The 21,889-nt window shown below is 36.6% G+C and overlaps 2 protein-coding genes across 2 annotated transcripts in view; one reads left to right on the top strand and one right to left on the bottom strand.

Annotated features, from left to right (window-relative positions):
* The window catches only part of LOC133523654 (ADP-ribosylation factor-like protein 4C), an 83,568-nt gene that overhangs the window by 40,059 nt on the left and 21,620 nt on the right, over positions 1 to 21,889 (top strand). The gene's annotated exons all lie outside the window — the stretch shown is intronic.
* LOC133523880 (uncharacterized) lies at positions 3,343 to 4,774 on the bottom strand. The gene is made up of 2 exons (XM_061859634.1): positions 4,190 to 4,774; positions 3,343 to 3,420 (listed from the first exon to the last, which is right to left on the bottom strand). Exons 1-2 carry the CDS (start codon positions 4,772 to 4,774, stop codon positions 3,343 to 3,345), a joined length of 663 nt encoding a protein of 220 aa, XP_061715618.1.

The following is a 21,889-nucleotide window of genomic DNA, read 5'->3' as shown; positions in this document are numbered from 1 at the left end:
CTTACTAGATCTCGTTCAAACCAATTTTTGGTGGAAGTTTGCATGGTATTGTATATCATTTTGTTTTTTAGATTTTTCATTCTGTTATTTTAGATGTTACACATTTTTCCACTTTGGAAGTGTCTCTCGCCCCTAGATACCCCACACGTATGGGTTTGATGAAAAAAGATTTTTTGAGTTTCAGTTCTATGTATGGGGAACCCCCAAAATTTATTGTTTTTTTTGTTCTATTTTTGTGTAAAAATCTTAATGCGGTTCAAAGAATACATCTACTTACCAAGTTTGAACAGTATAGCTCTTATAGTTTCGGAAAAAAGTGGCTGTGACATAAACGGACAGACAGACGGACATGACGAATCTATAAGGGTTCCGTTTTTTGCCATTTGGCTACGGAATCCTAAAAACTAACTCCCTAGGGAGTCAGGTCTGTGCCTCCGATGCCTAACCTGTCAAGAAATTACAAAATGGCGGACGAATGTTTGATATGTCACCGTATTTAAGATTTATTTCGCTTAAAATTTAGTTTTTTCTTCCCAAGTGTGATGAAAAACATTGTGTGTAACTCCGGGGTTAAGAATATTGCAAACTCGGGTGTTTAACTCCCTAGGGAGTTAGTTTTTTTTTATTATGTCACTTATTCATACAAACCAAGTACCATAAATGAGTTTTACTTTTAAAATACTGCATGATGTTTATAATGTATTATTTTGGTTTATGTTTAAAATTATTTAATTTGATCTGGGGGCACGGCAGTGCCCCCACCAAGTCGAGCAAAAAAGCACGGCCGTACCATCCTTTTCTCGAAGCAATTCAGATTCAGACCATTTTCGACCCCCTGTAACTTCGTTGTGGATAAAACTAGAAGACTGAATTTTCAGTAACCATGCAGGCATTGTAAAGACACGGTATATTTCAAATTTCATTCAATTTGAACCAGTATTTTAAGAATTATAACGGGTCAAATTTCTTAATTTTGTCACTCACTGACTCACCGATCATCAAAATTCTAAGGCACTTCTAGCAGACCTAGAAGCTTCAAATTTGGAATATAAGTAGTGTTTGGTGTATGAATCAAGGAAAAACTAAAAAATCTAGAAAAGACCGCAAAGAAAATTAAGCCCATACAGCCAAGTCTTCAGTTAAATTTTTCAATATTGGCTTTATTCGTAACGATGTTTTATGTTTTATTTATACATATATACAATAAGTAGAAGGTACCGAAAAGGAAAAAAGTAGAACTGTCTACAAAATACAAAAAGAAATGAGATCCCATCAAAAACAATACTTGTCAAAAAAACCAAGTCTCGCAACTCAGTTGTTCTGCGGTAAAAAGTTGTGAGATCCATGTAATACCAAGTCGGTTATTAATTTATTCAGTCTCTACTTAAGCGACTTTCTGTCTTAATACGTCCAGTCTCTAAGACCACGATCGTGGTCCATAACAATTGAAAATCAATTGTGTCTGGAATCTCCGTACTCGAAGCATTAAGTTGTTACGTAATAATTAACAGCATCTTATAGTGACGCATATCAATATTAAAATTCTTTAATGTTTTATATAAATATATTGAGACTTGGCCATCGCACTAAATAATTGAATTTACATGTGTTTTCAGGCGATTGAATTTACACGTGTTTTCAGGCGATGGCCAAGTCTCAATATATTTATATAAAACAGTAAAGAATTTTAATATTGATATGCGTCACTATAAGATGCTGTTAATTATTACGTAACAACTTAATGCTTCGAGTACGGAGATTCCAGACACAATTGATTTTCAATTGTTATGGACCACGATCGTGGTCTTAGAGACTGGACGTATTAAGACAGAAAGTCGCTTAAGTAGAGACTGAATAAATTAATAACCGACTTGGTATTACATGGATCTCACAACTTTTTACCGCAGAACAACTGAGTTGCGAGACTTAGTTTTTTTGACAAGTATTGTTTTTGATGGGATTTATTTTTACAGCCATTTAAAATAATTTTACGTAATTTTCAATCGTGGCTGAAAGCCGAACAGGTCTGTGCCTCTGATGCCTAACCTGTCAATAAATTACAAAATGGCGGACGAATGTTTGTTTGTTTGTTTGTTTAAACTTTATTGCACAAATTTACAAAAAGAGTACAAATGGCGGACTTAACGCCTTGAGGCATTCTCTACCAGTCAACCATTGGGCTAAACAGAAATAGTTAGTTTGGTGCAGGATTGTAAAGAGTTGATATGGAAATAGACACAAGTCGAGACTACTATGATACTATACTTACACAAATATATATTTTAAATATACCTACATATATACATATTCAATATATATAAATAAACATACATATATATAATAATAATGTACCTATTAGTGTGAGATATCACGCAGACATTTAGTCACGAATGTTTTCAAATAAGTGCTTACGCAACTTGCTTTTGAAAGAAAGCTTGCTCTGAGCTTGTCTGATAGGCAGAGGGAGAGCATTCCACAGACGTATTGCTTGGCAAGTGAATGAGTTGGACAAGAATCCAGTCCGATGAGGGAGGACAGCCAGCTTCAGAGTTCGAGAAGCACGAAGAACATAACCAGGACGGGCTGTTATAAATTCAAATTTAGACCTGAGATAACTGGGTGCAGCTGGGTCAAATAAAATTGAATACAAAGTACATAAAATTCGCAATGACCTGCGTTCACGAATTGCGAGCCATTGGAGTTTACGGCGAAAAGCAGAGACATGGTCATATTTGCGGAGGTTAAAAACGAATCTGATGCAATTGTTGAGGAGACGATCAAGTTTGGAAAGCGAGGCCTGTGTAATGTTAGTGCAACACACATCAGCGTAGTCAATGATTGGTAATATTAGGGACTGAACAAGTAAAATTTTAGTACTTGCCGGTAAAAAGTTTTTATGCCTGTAAAGCGCCCGCAATGTATTGGTCACCCTGCGACTAACGTCAGACACATGTTGCTCCCATGTCAAACCACTGTCGATAATTAAGCCCAGATTTTTAACATGCGCTGACAGAGGTATAACGGTGCTTTCGAATGGGATAGGCGCAACGAGAGAAAGATCAGTTGACGAAAGTAAGCGGGGGCTTCCCAAAACTATACCTTGGCATTTCGTGGGGTTAACGGCGATTCCAAAGTCACGGGACCAAACAGCGATGCGGTTAAGATCGTCGTTAATTTTAGCGATTGCACATCCGATGTCTTTGGTATTTGCTTGCGTATAAAGTTGCAAGTCATCAGCATACAAATGGTAAGAGCAGCTAAGACTATTAGTAATCAAATTTATAAATATAGAGAAGAGAAGAGGAGAAAGTATGCCACCCTGTGGAACACCCGAAGTGAGCTCTAGCCAGTCAGAAAAGGACTGACCAGCGCGAACCGCCTGCCGGCGATCCAGGAGGTAAGAAGAGAACCACTCCGCGACTGATGATGAGATGTTTAAATGTTTTAGCGCAGCAAGTAAAAGATCATGATTAACCGCATTAAAGGCGTTGGAAAAATCGATTAAAACCAATACAGTTAGCAGAGAGTTCTCCATGCCGTGCCTCACATCCTCAACTACTTTCAGCAGAGCTGTCGATGTACTGTGCCCAGGGCGAAAACCGGATTGAAAAGGCGACAGTAAATGGTTAGAGTAGATGTGGGTAGATAGTTGTTTATGAACTACTGCTTCTAATATTTTTGACATGAATGGGAGAATGGATATCGGCCGAAAGTCTTGAAGTAAAATGGGGTTAGAATTTTTGGGTAAAGGGATAACATGGGCATTCCGCCACACTGAAGGAAAAACCCCATTGAACATTGAAGAATTAATCAGAGAAGTGATAACTGGGAGAATACATTCTAAGATGCAGACAATCATTAATCTACTCAAGTCGTCGTGACCAACTGCATTGGACTTAATGGACAGGATTACTTTACGGATCTCATCATCAGTGGCAGGGGAGAAAGAAAATCTATTAGAAATAGAAGGTAAAGAAGAAATGTACGAGATGCTTAAATCTTTGGTATCAGGGTCTAAGGTGGAACTTTTTGCAAAATGTTTATTTAAATCGTTAATAGAAAAAGAAGAGAATGAATTGCATGGGCTATGAGATTTGACGACACCAATAGATTTTAGGAATTTCCAAATGTCAGCTTGGGATGAAGAAATAATATTTTCATGTATATATTTACGCTTAGCCGCTCTCACCAGTCGATTACACCGATTCCTAGCAGCCTTATAATGTTGCCAGTCTTCGTCACACCGGCTGCGTTTGTACTTCCGGAACGCCCGATCACGTCTTGCCATGGCCATTCGGACCCCTCTAGTAATCCAGGGCGCAGGAGGTCGTTTCAGTTTGACAGTACAAACCGGTGCGTGAGTGTCGTAGAGCTTTAAGACTGCTTTATTCAATAAAGCTACTCCCTCATCCACCGAGGGTGCTGCATATACCGGCGTCCAGTCCACAGCACACGCGTCACGTTTTAGGGCTTCAATATCCAGCCTCGCAAAGCTACGCAGCTGAACAAATTTGGATTGTGGTTTAGGAGGCCGGATACGATAGCTCATGAAAATAAGGTCGTGGTGAGAAAACGCGGGCGCTGTGAACTGGCCAACTTTGTCCACGAGATCTTTGGAAGAAGTTAGAATAAGGTCAAGCCAGGAGTCCGAAGCATCACAGTTGTGGTGGGTAGGGTTAAGAGGAAGAACGTTTAAACCCGCTGATTCAACGATTTCGTGCAATTTTCGTGACCTATTGTTAAATTTTAAAAGATCGGTATTAAAGTCACCCATTACCACGTGATGTGTGTACACTGAGCTAATCGGAGACAAAACTGATTCAAAGTCAGTAAAGTAGTCATTGTTTGGAGGACAATAGACTACACCAAGTACTGCAAGTGAACCCCTCACGTTAATTTCGACAAATAGATATTCAATAGACCCAGAGTATCTCGTGGAAGACGATGAAATAATTTTATACGTAATATTGCTGCGGAGGTAAATGGCAACACCACCGCCACGTTTGCCTATACGGTCGTTACGTAGCAACACAAAACCTGAAAGGCCATAAGAAGTGGAGGGTAGCTCAGGTTTAAGCCATGTCTCTGAAACCATTATAGCATGTATATTACTCGAAGAGAAAGTGTCTAAGAAGTCATTGTAGTGGCTCGGAATACTCTGGGCATTGATGTGGCAGATGTTAATATGTTTGCAGTCGTTCTCAAAAGTGTGATATGTATTTAAGAATTATTTCGCTTAAAATTTAGTTTTTTCTTCCCAAGTGTGATAAAAAACATTGTGTGTAACTCCGGGGTTAAGAATATTGCAACCTCGGGTCTTTAATTCCCTCCAACCTGCAGCTGTCGGGATTACCACCCTCGTTTCCAAAATTCCACCTACCCCCCTCGTTGCACAATTTACTAGTATCGCCGATGATCACTATAACAAATTGACGAAAATATTAATAATAGTGATTATTTACCCATATAATAATATTAACTAACATCGGATACATAGGCTTACTATTCATTGTTCAGGTGTAAGCATTACAATTAGCCATGTTAATTAATCAGTTTATAATGATCGTGCAACTGCCACACGAGCCACACATGGTCATGACTCGTTTTATATCAAGTGCTATTTCTAACCTATCAACATATTCCACATATTGCATCAAGGGCATATATCATAATTAATATAGTTACAATAACAAACTCGCTTGAATTGCAACCCTCATGCTTTTATCTTAAGATTTCAAGTTGCTTATGCACAGTGGAAGTATTTAATAGTTCACATGATGTTCTCTTGTCTAACGAGCGTTGTGTTGTCACCGATGTGCACACTGCACACATGTGCCATATCGCCTGCTGTTTTTTCGTCCTAATGTCTAAATTCACCTGCCGTCATCTTCCTGCCGGAAAAGCAAAAAATATACGCACATGTCAGTGGGTAAATTCTAACAACGTACCTTTGATGTATTTACTTTAAAAACATCTGTTGTTTGCTACACAATGCCACAAAATAAATAATAGTACTGCCGTACAGAAATGACACTTCCTACAAAACCGAAGTTTGACAGCGATTCAGGGACGAATCATGCTGTCCCTTTCTAATGTATGGCATTACCCCTTTCGGCCATTTAGGGTTGTCAAAATTCAAGTCATTAACTTATCTGTGGCCGTGCAGGTATAGGGACGTCAAGTTGTGCCAACCTTAATAATTGCTCGGAGCAATGCTGAGCCGAACGGTGCCGAGAATGGCCGAAAGGAGAAGTCATGCTCGCTTAAGATTCTTTTCACGTCAGCAGTTTGAGCAAGGGTAATTTGCTGCTTAAAAACAGTGAGCAAAATCGCATTTTGCTCACTGAGTGAGACAAAATAACATTCAAGTGACCTTGCTATTCGAATGTCATTTCAACGTGCGGGGCCTAATACAAGTTCGAAATATTTGGATTCTATTGTCTTTGTCCCTTTCATGTCATTCGCAAAAAGAAAGAGACAAGTTCATACGTAATTCACCGGTATATTGACGGTTAATAATAGACCCCCGAAATAAGTCAGACCGCATTGTTCCAAAACACCCTACGATTCTTCACTCGTAATAATTAATTAATGTAATAAAAGTTTAAAATTTCATAAAAACACCATAATTTACGCATTTTATTATACAATCAAAACAATGAACTTAAATATTTACGCAATTGTTACGCAAAGTAAATAATTCCACTTTTAACGATCACTACTATAGTTGACAAAAGTAGTATCCGTAATTCGGACCGTATCTTACAAAGTTTTTTTTTTACAAAAAAAAGTTGTCGATTGAACTATCAATTGATGTTCTTCATTCACTTCATTATTTCCGTATTATTTTATTGAAATTTCTTTAGTTTTGATTCATTGCGGTAATTAAACTTAATTGTTAGAATACCTTAAGAAAATATGAATGAAATTAGTGATGAAGACGGATTACATTTTTTCAGATTGTATTTTTACCTTTCAAATATGCTCACACTGCTGTCGTGAAATTTTTTGTGTACTACACGAGATCAAAGTTATTTACATCTCGTGCGCTTTTGAGTCACTTACTGCGCTCAAGATTCTAAATAAGATTTTATTTTTATTTGACTCAAAATAAGCACTCGAAGAAATATCAAACTTTGCTCTCTGGTTGTACAAATAACTATTACTTACGGTGGCGTCGTTGATCAGGTCGCCACTTTCCCGAATAACGTTGATGGAAGCGATAGCTAAGATACGCGTCATATTCGTGAACGGGTGTTGTTTGTGGAGACTGGTCTGTTTATGCTAGCACGGGCTATTATATTTAGTAACTTTATTTTTAAGTATGTGAGACACCTCTTTCGGTTCTCGTATGCTTCTTTTATCTTAATTAATTATACAGAATTTTGAATCTTGGACATCCTATACATCGCTAAAGATAATTTGATAAACTATAATATATATTCTTTTAGTTTTGACACTTAAGAGACATTTACACCTGTAAATATTATTTGTTTTTTTTTTGTATTTGTTTGTTGATTATATTATTATTTTACTTATTTTTTTGTAATTCCTCATTAAGACTTCATACATCTCTAAGTAATAATAATGCATTATTATATAATGCATAACTAGTTTGCATTGATAATTTCAGTCATTGTATTTTATAATTGTCGATGTGTTTTTTTTTTGCTTGTATTTAAATTCCATGTTGACGTGTTAAAGTGCCCTTGTGGCCTATTTGCTGAATAAATGTTGAAGTTGAGTGTCGCCCCACTGACAATGCCTATAGAGCTATGAATCTTTCAATACATACAATAAGGATTAATCGCAAAATAGAACTGCACTGTAAGTATTTCAAGTTTTATAAAACTATAGAACTGGAAAGCACACGCTTTTCTGACAAAAATAGCCGCTGACACGTCTGTCAATGTTCACACGGAATAATTTCCGATAGGTGATTTATTGGAACACGGTTGGTATTTCAACTTGAACAACTTCATTCGTCGGACAATAGGTAGCTGAGTAACGGATTGATCTATTTTCAACTCTATATCACCACCGAGAAGGTTCAAACGTTAAAGTTATCTTCAATTTAAACATTTCACGAGACAAGAAGGCAATATTTGTAATTCGAATGTGTTTTTGTTGGTATTTTACTATTTTATCGTTATTTTAAGGCACCGTTCAGATTCAGACTGCACCAGCATTTCTGCCGCAAATGTCAAAATCAATTTTGAATACCGCCTGTTGTCTACACTAGTTTAAGTTATATGCTTAATTTGTGTGTCATGTTTCTTTTGATATTGGTGAGCAATAAATCATATTTGTATTGTATCACCGAATTTTTGCCAGTGGGTAGCAATTGTCGCGCCGCAATACTGCACCAGTAACTCTGGTGTAGTAAGAATCTGAACAGTACCTTTATTCAATAATAAAGCCATTTCACCATACACTACACTACATTACTACTGACTGTGCCGTCGAACAACGTTTACAATAGTTTTTTGGATGCAATAGACTTCACATGATATCTATTCAAGCAAAACGACTCAAGAAAACTACATAGCAGGGGAGGTGTTGTGTTGATTATATTAGTAAACAAAAACTTGAAGTAATAGTCTTGCCATGAGCCTAGGGATTCCCACGATAGCGCTCCTCTTGTTATTACTTGGAACATGTTATCCCTTTTATTACGAAATCATGAATTATGAAAAAAGTTTAACATTTTACGAGGGTTCTAACCATACGTTTGAAAGTTCAAGACCTAAACCAAAAAAGTGTTTCGCTCGTTATTATACCCAGTACCTACGATAGTTTTTTAATTGAATACTTTGGTATATGGTTTCCATACTTTTGATTATACAATATAAAATCTACCCATTCATGAAACACTTAATAACACAGCATTATAATAGTAGCCGCGTGTTTTTTAAATATTTTTCCCTATAATTTAGCTTGATTTTCATGTCCATGCCACTCACAATCTAGTAGATTATCATTATATTGATGTTTAAAAACAATAATTTACCAATATAAACCAGATTATTTAATATATGTAATAGGTACTCGTAATAGGTATATTGACTGCGCCGAAGTATCCGATTAGTTTAACATCTGGCCCCTATTTCACCAAACTGACAAGTGTAAGCTGGGCTGGTCATTGGAACCTAATAATAACGGAACATGTTTGTTTAGATAATGTGTACACGTGTTTGTTAACCTAATTTATTCTGCATATCTACCAGCATGTGTACGCTTATTTGCAACTGTCATGATATGAAGCAAAGCAAACCATTTTTGCAAAAAAAAAATATTCCGGCTTGCGTGACAAGGTGAAACAAATTTAGTCGATATTTAATCCCGCTTTTCTCATTGATCAGTTTTCTACTAAATAATTAGAGATAAGTAATTAACAGTAAATCATACATAGTTAATTTTAATTGTAAGTGATAATTAATGAGCACTTTAGGTAGCCGTTAATTACAACAAAACCCAAGCCAAACAACCACATACATGTTTTTACGAGTTCACTAATTAACTGAAGCTGAAGAAATAATACATGTAATACATGTACGTATAATTACATATTGTTAAGTATAAGTAATATAACTTATATTGTTACAAGACTGACTAGTGACCACAATATTCCTTGACACATCTGCGAAATGTTCTCCTTGCCCTCTTTCGTATCCTATTTTCCTTTATTGGAAACGTGAGAATTGTTTGTTGTTGGTAGTGGGTATAACGCTCAAGGACTTTTACTACAACGAAAGGGTGTTATAGTCAATTAGTCACTGACTTATATTAGTTTCTTAAGGGGCGCCTGTTTCTGTTCGCCGGACAATATCGGCCTGTCAGTTATTTGTCAATATCGGATTGTCAGCTTTTGCGAATAACTGATAGGCCGATACCGTCCGGCGAACTGGTAATCAGTGGGTCCCTCGAGTGTATATCAGGATTGTTTGACCGCTCTTGACATTGGTCGATAAAGACTCATTGAGTTGTCATCGTGCCAAATCTTGATAGAAAAATAAATCCAATCATCAAACCGTAGTCGTCAAATCAATCAAGATTAGTCAAAAATTATTCATCACTAGACTTTTACCATTCCGAATAACCACATCCTTCATAGTGAGATTATTAGATTCCTACTGTACATAATGTAGGTAACAGCAATACTGTTAATAGGAATAATAGGTACATTCACTCGCTTCACTGGCGCTAAACCCGATTTGGCAACAGAATCTGGGACGCAGAGGCGTTGAATCTTTACAAACCATACTCGTACTTCAAAACGACACAAGGTTGAAACAATTGTAAAAATATTTAGTTCATAATCGATAGCGAGCGCAGTGATGAGAGGAAAAATATATCTTTCGTTGTGCAATGCTTTTACGCACTAAAAGTACCTATACTTAACTCAATTTGCTTTGACCCTAGTCAATCTTGTTCGTCCATGACATCATTCCGCAAAAACCTAAGTACAGCATACAATGAAGCAAATAAACTTGCGGATTATTATTTTTAACCGTTACTGTGCGGGGTACATTAGTGTTGAAATGAATCAACCGTCTATTTTTTACGCTGATACGTCAATCATGCTGGATTCGGAACTCAGCTCTTTATTTAAAATGTGGTTATGACATCAACACTTGTTTGATTCGATTTATATTCAGAATTGTATATTTAGATTTTGAGGAATGCATTTGCACTTCTACAGCACCTACATTTTATTAACAAATGACTGCAATCCAATAAACTTGGAAAAATAATAAAGTAGGTAATTTTTCTAAGCAAAAGCAATTAAGGTTTCTAAGTATTACGAAATTAAAAAAGTTCTAAAAACTTACGATAAGCTTTTGTAGAAACACCATTAAAACTGCATTAGAGACCGTATATCTAAGTGGCTCACAAAAGTAGAACTCGATAAGCTAAACAGTCCATCTTGTAGCTGGTGCTTGCTGTCCCTGTCGCAGCGATAAATCCTAGGCAGGTTAGGGATCTAGACAGTTTATCTGCAAAATGGCGACCTGCAGCTATTTCATGTAAAATATTAGTGCATTTTGCATAAAACTTTACTTCACATGATATGATATTCGTGTTTCGACTACTCTAAGTACAGTAGGTAAGTCCAACATGAACGTAGGACTGCGTTAGGTCACCTAATGCCATATATTTAGTCTCTTCCAAATTATATAGGAGACAGTGTTAAACATTTTATGTTGACGTATAACTCTGTGATTTTATTTAGTCAGATAGATTTAATGATACCTACCGGTTGATTGCCTGACTCATCCTACAAGAAATGGCTCTGTAAAAAAGTTATTTATGTAGATTCGTGAGCAAAGTCGCTGCTAGCAATGACTGTACTTCATTAATGTAGTTTCATGAATTGAGCTTGATTTTTCGTTAACAGCTGCCAACTTACTTTTTGAGGCTACCTGCAATTATCTGTAACGGCATGTCGGCTTAATCTATCCATGGTTATGCATTATAGTTATAGCGTAATCATTACGAAATTGGTTCCAAAAAGGACAATGATGAATTTAGTTTTTGATATTTAGAGCAAATCAACATTTAATTAGCATGTTTCGTATTTTTTGCCTAAATCTCAATGTGTTTTGTCACATTACAAAACAAAGTTTGGCGTGTACCCAAAATTCCCAAAATATTTTCGTCCACGCAATAGCAAGCTATCTTCATAGCGCGCGAATGTCAACATAGCTTCCTGGTACTTCGAAATAGATGATTGTATACCGTGAGTACCGAAACAAAGTTGTGGGCATTATATACTCTACCATCCATGTACTTACGTAATTAGTATTATAATAAGCCTGTTTATACAATACAACGATCTAATACAAAATAACGTATGTGACGTTGAATGAAAAGAGGAAGTCCGAGAAAATTCTTCTCTCCCTCTCTCTTTCTTTTGTCTATAAAAAAATTAAGGAAGAGACATTTTTTCTGCAACATGAATACAAACTACAAGAATGGGAAGTACCAAGCAAACTAACGACCAAAAACGGCTTATGTTAAATAAAACTCTCACACTGTATCATGAGAATCTAACAAAATGTACATTAAATATTACTCTGGATTATCTACTCAAATCACGATGTTAATGATCGCACGGACGCTTAATGTGGTAGGTTATGTATATATCTCATCCTCAAAATAACTCATTCCGTCAAAATGAGCACCCCTTGTTGATCGGACTAATCTAGCTCATTGCAAGTCTCGTAAGTAGGTCGGATATTAGGGGGAGAATGAAAGCGGCCAAGTGGGTCGCAGCTGCAGCGCCTCGTGGACCGTCATCCGTCAGCCAATGAATTATTGATACCGACTATTCCAGCATAAAAACGTTACGTACGTGAGAGGAAAATAGGATACTGTGTCGGCGTGAGGCTTTGAGGGTTGCGGATCAATAACCCATAAAGCTACTTATTTTATCAACATAAATAGCTTATTCCTGGAATACTCCTTACCATAGAGAGTTACCTTTCGTAAAGCTTATTAACATTCAGTATGACACTATAAGTAAATGTAAGGTATAGGTTACCTAGAAAATCTAGAAATAACTGGGTGCCTAGCCAACGTGCCAATCGTTTAGAACGCTCCGTAGCGTAACGTAGTCATCTCTCTCTATCACTGTCCCAGTTCGACAGAGACAGTTGCGTTTCGTCCGCTACGGAGCGTAAACGATTGGCACGTTGGCTAGGCATCTTGGAGAAACAAAACAAAGTACTTATGGACCGGAAAAAGAAGAAATGGAAGGTTAATCGTTAAGTGCCTACGTAAACTATAAGTAAAAGAAAATAGTCTAACATATCATGCAGTCTTATGTACTATGTGCTTCGCAGTATGCATATACCTACCTAATGATATTTATCTGTCCAAGGCAGTAGACCTGTAACTGATTGTTCAGATTTCCACTGCAAATAATCATCACTACGAGGTTTGAATCGATACCGTAGAACTTCGCTACTGTACCCGTTCCATACGTTTATCAATAAATTCGATCTATCTAATAGTACCTTTATAGTTATTACCCTATTACACTTACGTTCCATGAGAATTCAGTGCTTCGATTAATTGAACACGTATTATAATCTATTGTTGCAGATTGCCGCAACCATGTTGCTTAGAATGGGCGCCATAACATTGATACATGGGAACCATATTTCCCACAAGCCTGTTTTATTCTGAGATAAAATGATAATTGTTTCAAAGGCCCTCTTTGTTTGGTTGGGATCCAAATAATAGAATAAAGAATCATTAAATAATCAACAAAATAAAGGGTTCCAACTTAAACCTCCATTGCTTCCCGTAAAGTTTACTTTTCCATTATGTACCTATTGTTTCCTTTGTAGTTCTAAATTGAAATTCGGCGTTCAGAAAACCACCAGTTCTTTTTCATTATATTATTTCAACTCTGCTCAAATCGTAAATTCGTTATACGATTCTAACCACAACGCATTATTTTTCTATGCTTATTTTCAAATAACGAGGACATCTCAGGATCAAGTATCCATAAACATAATTATATAACATCGTTTTAGTTTGTTTTATTGACTAGAATAGCTAAGGAAAATATCGCATAACATCACGAAACGAAATTAAATACATATATCTGTATAACCAAGTACCTAATCACAATCGAATGGTGTATCGTAATAAACCACGTTTCATGAATAAAATACAATTCATAGTAACTAAACTAACCATTGAGTTGTAACTATTGTAAGTGTTCATTGTTTTCGCAGGGGCTACACTGATTCAAACATTTAAGAAGAATGTTACCGACTCCGTGCGTTTCGTAGATAACCTATTTATTTACGTTTGACAAGTTCACAATTTGCGCATTGAACTAAATTTAGTGATATGATAAGTAAGACCAATACCTCTGCCACAACAAATCGAATACATGCAGACAGTTTTTATCTTCAGGACTAACTAATAATTGATTGAGAAGTGTGTTCTATTCGGATTGAAAAATAAATAATTAGTGAAATGATACTTTAAAGAGTTTAAAGTGTTTTATTCAAGTTAACATAGCGCACGTAAGTAATTTAAGTAGAGTTCATAAATATATTACCGTGTTAAATATATATATACATTTTTCCACCTTATTGCAATGAATTAAGTGAAGAAATGGATACATACAGTGTAAACTCCAAATAATATAACTCTATATAACGATTAACTCTCTGTTAATTTCTCTCTTTCTACCGAAAATTTTCTATAGCGTCAAAAAACGTCCGGTCCCTTGAGTATCGCTATATAGTTTACACTGTATTTATGAACTCATACATGCATGCTGTACGGATGGCCTCTAATAGAATTCCATGGAAGCAAGTATTGCCCAAATACAGAATATACTCGTATTATGATTAGGACAACACTAAATATGTAATATGAGCAAGGATATCCTCTCTAACTCCATGAGCCCCCACTTATCTTTGCTAACAAATGTCGGCGGTTCTATTCAATTTAACACTGCCTTCATGACATCCGCCTCAAGCACCTGCCCTGTCTAATCTAACTCGTAATTGCAGCTCGATTCAATCAGAGAGACCTTGACTCGGGCTTTATTTGCTTTTTGTTCGTCTGCATCCGTGAAAAATTAGAAGGTGAGTCTTTATATTTGTTAGATCAATTGACTTTGAAAGAAATGGCTCTAATATCGATGGCCAATGCTATATCCAAAGTATTAATTAATTATTGTAATTAAGATGTTTTTAACTACTGTGAAATTAAACTGTGATGTCGGGATAAACAATATATTTAATTTATTTATTTATTATTCGGTGAACCAGCAGTTACTCGTATGAATTGAATAATATTTATATAAGTATTATGTAAGTAACAGAGAGTCAATTAAAGGTTCCCACCAGTAACAACAGGTTAGCAAAAATTTTACAACGTGTTACTAACTAATATTCTATGAGTACTAATAAGTACTGTTATTTTAATGTTAATAAGTACTGTTGTTTGTTGTTGTTAAATAAAACTTATTAGTAAATTAATATCTACTTCGATCAATACAGTAATATGCTATCGAATACGACTCGCTCACTGAAATAATTCGTCCGTTGCAATTTATAACTTACTTGTAATTTTATTCCACAAATTAACTGAAATATTGCTGGTCAAAGTAGGCTTATCTTGATTTAATAAGATACTTCGATTGTTACCCGTTCTCTACATTTATAGCAAGAACTCCATAAAATAGCACAATGTTATAAATTTTCTTGAAAGTTTATTCAGAAAGTTGGACTCTTTTACAATTATGCAGAGCAAACGTCCAGTGCACTGTAATCTTGTTTGCAAATGATCCGGGGGCTATCGAGCAGGTTGGCGATTTGCGGTCATCGGCTCGACAAATTACACACTCAGGATATTGGAACAGAACTGTGGGCTCCAACTTTACCTATCTGCCCTTAGGCGGATTTCCATTCGCTGTCATTATACCTGCGGAACATCTGAAGGTCTCTAAATATAATGGCTTGAGAAACTCTTATCTTTATTGAAGTAACATTGCCGATAATATAAGCTATTCGTAAAACGACCACCCATGTGAAATCAATTCCTAAAACGACATATTAATTAATAATAAATAAATAAATAATACATTATTACACAAATTGCCACAGTAAGCTCAATAAGGCTTGTCTTGAGGGTACTTAGACAACGATATATATAATATATAAATATTTATAAATACTTAAACAGATAGAAACACCCATGACTCAGGAACAAATATCCATGCTCATCACACGAATAAATGCCCTTTAAGAGTAAAAATAAAAGACAGTAGGTAGTTGACAAAAACAGTAGCCGTTAGCTTCCGTTATGGTTCCACCTATTTTTCGGCGGTCATAGGCCATCTGGCCCACATATTTTATTAGTAATCAGATTAGATAAGAGCTTTATGACGGATGGAAGGGCGTGATAAGTATTTAACTGTTATTCGAGCTACCGAGAAAGATCTGAGCTGAACATTATTATCTGAGAGACATTCAATTTTAAGAAGCTTATAGCTTAGATATAAATCACTTCGCCAAGGTACACTAAACGTACATTTGATAAACATTTATTATTTCATAGAAATATCGTCAATGTGAATAGATCACCTAATCAGAATCTCAGAATAGAAAGGCCGGCTGAATTGTTCTTAACATTAATAAAGTCCGGATACTGGCGGATACCTCATCAGCTTGTGACGATTTGAAACTAATGTAATATCCCACCCTACAATACCTATCCGTAGTCGTAAATGTCGTAATATCGCAGAACAGGCATTTGTTAAGCAGGCAGGCTATTAAGAGATATACTTACATATACAGTTACTGTATCGCTAGTGAGATTGGTAGCATACTAGCATACCTTCTCCACATGTTATACGGCTTGCATTTATTGCACTTGACGGGGCAAAGACAAATAAATGTCATCAGGTCGGCTACCAGCCGTTATGTGTTTGCGTGACCAATAGTGACCTTAACAACGTCGTCGTCTATTCAAAAAATGACACGTTAATTTACTCCCTGTTTCAAAACACGTCTAGGCTGTTTCCACCGCAATTTTTACCTGTCTATGTTCAAACACGCAGAGCTCTAATGGAAAGCAAATTGGGAACGTCCACTCGTTCGGCCTCAATGATGTTGACACGGGCACCGTTGACAACGCTGTAAGCACCACCACCGTTACACCAACTCGCAAACCTCGGATGACGTGCTTAATCGGGTTTACTGTATATTTAAAGATAGTGCACCCCAGAATCGCAGCTTCGAATCAAAAGATCTTGAGCATTCACTGAATAATACCTATCTCTACGTCTCTTTCGCCCAGTGGTGAACAGGTAGAGAATACCTTAAGGTATTGAGTTTGTCATTTGAACTTATTATTTTATGTGCAATAAAGTTTAAATAAATATATAATATAACATTATTAGTTGCCATAGAGAGTAGTTGTTACACGATAGTCAATTGTTCTTATTGCTCTTACCTTATATTTCGGCTGTAAAACTTTGCTCCTCAAACCAAAGACCAAGATTATTCGAGTGTGATATTCATATCATTCATAATAGTCGCTATAAAATACGTACGAAGGTTGACTTCGAAACTCTTCTTTATATTAAATCTCATAACGCACATAAGGCACTCTTCTTCCAGCTATGACTTTAGCGGTATAAATCTAGAAAGACGGCTTTTTGCCGTGTTTTTGTCCTCGCTTTTATTGTGAAGCGTGTCCACTTAATTATTGCCGTGATTCGCGAGTCATGCGACTGGCGAACAAAAAATTTAACGTACATAAGCTATGCGTTAAGTAACAGTTACATTGGATAACATGACCCTATAGGCTTAATCAAGCTTTATAAATTTAAGATATTGTAACGTTTGTTGTAACTCGCGCTTCATTTCGCTCACAATTATGTAGTGTGTGTAATTACTTACTTATTCAAACGAAATCCACTGCGAGTGATCTCAAAATTAGGTCATTATTTAAAGCACAATTAATCTTCGTGCATAGTGTTATCATATTTATTTAGTCACTTATTTAGGAGAATTTCTTGCAACATATAGAACCTATTCTACTTTTATAGCAAACCTTAACATTCAAGTAATACCTAGTGAAAAGTAAAGTTCATTTTCTAGTGTGAAATTAACTGTAAAAGATAGGCGGATATTTGTCACATACTTAGGAATTGCAGTGTCTAGAAATTACTGTGCTCATTTGTAAAATCGGTCAGCCACTCGGCCGACACACAACCGCTTCTGGTTTAATTGACTACTTTCATCTATAAATTATGCATTGCCTTAAAAGCTAAATGTTATAATTTTACAGTTCGACAGGTAGCTAATAAACATGGCTCTAGATTTATGTCCTGTTTAGAGCTCTCTCTTCTTAAAACATTGGTTTTATCACCGTATGCGTCGTTTTTATAACCGTGATTTAAAGGTACCAAACGATAAAAGCTGTTGTTTCTTGAAATCTTAGAATCCTTTTGGATCAAGACACGATGCTTGCAATTTTTCTCTCATTTGTAAGACCAGCATCATCTAATACTAATAACAAGACAGGTAGATAGACGCGACTCGTATTTACATAACGGTTCTAATTCCTTATGACTTAGGTATCATTTAGTATTATTAGCCCGCAAATACCTATTTACTAATGACGCCGTCAAAACCACTGCGCGTGCGTGAGCATGTAAAGCATGTCCATACGACCAGAGTTCAACGAAGAAATCACATACTGTTTACACTGCATAACGACTAATGGCAGCAGAGGACAATCACGCCGTAGATTTTGGGAGTCACGAACCGTGATGAGCTGACTTCCTGGCGGTGTTCGCAATTTAATTTTAATCTAAGAACTGAGGGAGTAAAAACCTCACGACTACCTATAGGAAAAAGATAAGTCTCTCATAGTGGAACAAAGTAAATCTTTGATCTGGTGAGAAGGTAGGTAATGCTGGTGATGATGAATAATTTATTTAGTCGCTAATCTAGATAGAGATTTTTATTGAGCTATCTATGCCTTACATAAAAAGCTATAGATTTTCAAGGTATCACCTCACGTGTTGTTAAACTTGCTACGTCATATCACGTTTGTGCTTACACGTCGAAAGATGAAAATGATACAGTATTGGAATCCAATATCAAGCGCAATAACTCAACTCAAGGCCTGTTATATCGCTCAATATTAAAAATCTCTACAGAGCATTATTTATTTATCTGGATAGTATTTGATCATACCTAATCAATACAACTTATAAAAAATTTCATGCGGTTTTCACCTATCAATAGATAGAGTGATGCTTTAGGAAGGTTTAGATGTATAATTTGTTAATCCATGCGAAGCCCGGGCGGGTCGCTAGTATTTTATAGGATATAAAACAGTCTTTTCGAACTGTTGTAAAATACTACCTAAGGAAAGGAGAGGCGCGACAGTATCTCGCCTGCGAGATAGACTACCCGCCTTTTTAGGGTTCCGTAGCCAAATGGCATAAAACGGAACCCTTATAGTTTCGCCATGTCCGTCTGTCTGTCTGTCTGTCTGTCTGTCTGTCTGTCTGTCTGTCTGTCCGAGGCTTTGCTCCGTGGTCGTTAGTGCTAGAAAGCTGAAATTTGGCATGGATATATAAATCAATAAAGCCGACAAAGTCGTACAATAAAATCTAAAAATTTAATTTTTTTTAGGGTACCTCCCCTACACGTAAAGTGGGGGTGAATTTTTTTTTTCGCTTCAACCCTAGAGTGTGGGGTATCGTTGGAAAGGTCTTTCAAAACTAATAGGGGTTTTCAAGAAACATTTTTTGATAAAGTGAATATATTCGGAGATAATCGCTTCGAAAGAAAAAAAAGATGTGTCCCCCCCCTCTAACTTTTGAACCATAGGTCCAAAAAATATGAAAAAAATCGTGAAAGTAGAGCTTAAGAAAGACATTAAATGAAAACTATAGCGGACATGATCAGTTTAGCTGTTTTTGAGTTATCGCAAAAAGTTTTCCCTTCATAGTAAAAAGACTTACTTTAATTAGGTACTGATTATGCCAATTTGCCTATTTGTTTAACTCGGGTGAAAGGTACCGTTTCATTTCTTGGTTAACAATTTACTATACTTTAAGCTCCAGTTTAGCTTATTGTGACGGAAGAGTAACTACGGAACCCTACACTGAGCGTGGCCCGACATGCTCTTGGCCGGTTTTCTGTATTAATTAAAGAGGGACGGATATTATCTCTCGCGGGTGAGACTGTCACGCCAAGTATTCCAGCTGCGATCGCGGCATTACGTGCACTTCAGCTCGTTTCTGGTGCGCGGCCCGCGGCCGGAGCTGGAAACCAACGCGAGCGTGGACTCCTGGCCGAAGGGTGGGATATTTCGGCGGTTTCGTGGGAATCTGCCTTATCCCGCACCGGAACAGGTAGCGCAACCGAAAACTGCGTCGTCAAAATGATTTTTAGTTTTTAAGATTTTTATTATTGTATGTATGTTAGTTTGAAAGGTATGTATATATGGGTCTTTGTTGCCTGAAAATAAATGATATTTAATTTATGGGTTAAGTAGGCAGGCATGGTCACATTTGTAACTGCCAAGTTAGTGCAAACATAGCGTGGTCGGGATCTAAAAGTCGTCGAATTAAATTACAGTAATGAGACATTTACTAATATGGCGCGAAAAGCAGCCAATGCGCATTTGCAAATAAGGTCAGGTTGGATATTCCACGCAACTATTAGTTCCCACGCATTATTACTTACATTATCATACAATCGGCGATTATACAATCCTTATTTAAACGAGACAAAACACTTACTTCCTGAACCCTGGCTCATAAATCGATTAACTTTGTAGACTAGTCATTGCCCGCGGCTTCACTCAAGTAGCCTCGTGTGCCAAATTTTCGCTCACTCATACAATTGAAGCGGCATTCAGATTCAAAATTAACTAACATGTCATGATATTCATTATATACTCGCACCAGTATACCTGCATTTTTAGTAAAATATACACTGGCTTCATATCATATCTATAACAAATTGTAATTCCGCTTCGGGTTACGGATAAGAATGGAAGCCCAATGTTTTGGCAGACGAAATAGTAAAGGTTTGCAGTATTTGGATGGACGAAGTGGAGTGAATTTCCTGATATGACAAAATATAACGATTGAAGCTTATCGAGGGACATTATCTCAATAAGTAGGTGTCAACCCATGTATTATTTTGATTCTATAACCATCCAATTATATTCCTCAATACTATAGCTGGTATATTATGTATTTCCAGACACCCTTGTGGCAGTCTAGCCGCGCGGCGCTCTTCAATCAACCCTTTACGGCTCCGCTTTAAATTACATTCCAAAAACGGATTAAAAACGTTGCATGTATTTGAGCCATTCCACGAGAATGTCGCTAACGAAATACCATTCTTCTAATACTTCTGAAAATGTTAAGAAAGCGATATTTTGTCTGCTAATATTTAATGACTTTGGCAGTATATTCTCTTTACGCATTTCAGTGCCATACAAGGCAAAATCATTTCAGGACACGGAAGCGAGGTAGGAAATTCATGTAAAAACTATATTTTGTAAATCAGGTTAAAACTGTTACATTTGATTCTAAATCATAACATCTGTCGAAACATTGCAAGAATGAAATTAATCGGACGAGTAAATGAATGCGTAAATATTAGGAGTAACTTAATCGTCATACTCGTAGATCTACCTTCATAACGACAGCTGCTCGTGAGAAACGAAACAAATGTTTCATTTGTTTGCTGTAACTATACATTACGGATATGATGGTCGTTCTTGTCTGTATATGTATAATACGCCCGCAGGTCATTTTCGTGGGTATAATATAACTAAATCATTCATACGTTTCTTATTTTCAAATCCTAAATTTTTAATAAGCGCAGCCCCGTACTTACTGCATAGAAATATGTTTAAAATCGCAGTACCTACAGTGGATATTTTGAAGCACTATGCCAATCTCCAACATTTAGAAAATGACGTTATTTAAACCTCGAATGTTTAACTACTTGGTCAGGGCTTAGGCTAGACAATGGACATCGGACTACAGGATGACAATCATTTTTGACAAACTCCTATCGAAAAATAAATCAGAATAACAGATACGACGAATAATCACGTCATAATTTGCATACATTAGAAGTGCTGGTGGCCTAGCGGTAAGAGCGTACGACTTTCAATCCGGAGGTCGCGGGGTCAAACGTCTCTTTTCGGTGAAAGAAAACATCGTGAGGAAACCGGACTAATTTACCCTCTGGGTTGGAAGGTAAGATGATAGTCGCTTTCTTAAAAACTAGTGCCTACGCCGATTCTGGGGGTTAGTTGTCAAGCGGACCCCAGGCTCCCATGAGCCGTGGCAAAAATGCCGAGACAA

This window comes from Cydia pomonella, chromosome 12, assembly GCF_033807575.1.
Source record: "Cydia pomonella isolate Wapato2018A chromosome 12, ilCydPomo1, whole genome shotgun sequence".
In the NCBI taxonomy this organism is placed as follows: Eukaryota; Metazoa; Arthropoda; class Insecta; order Lepidoptera; family Tortricidae; genus Cydia; species Cydia pomonella.
This window is presented reverse-complemented; position numbering and strand designations above follow the sequence as displayed.

What these genes read in the sequence shown, in the direction of transcription:
- LOC133523880 (XM_061859634.1), bottom strand. Translation starts at nt 4,774, where the DNA reads ATGGGTGACTTTAATACCGATCTTTTAAAATTTAACAATAGGTCACGA. An exon ending in GGAATCGGTGTAATCGACTG is followed by an intron (nt 3,421 to 4,189) that starts GTGAGAGCGGCT and finishes TCTCATCATCAG; the next exon opens with TCGCGGAGTGGTTCTCTTCT.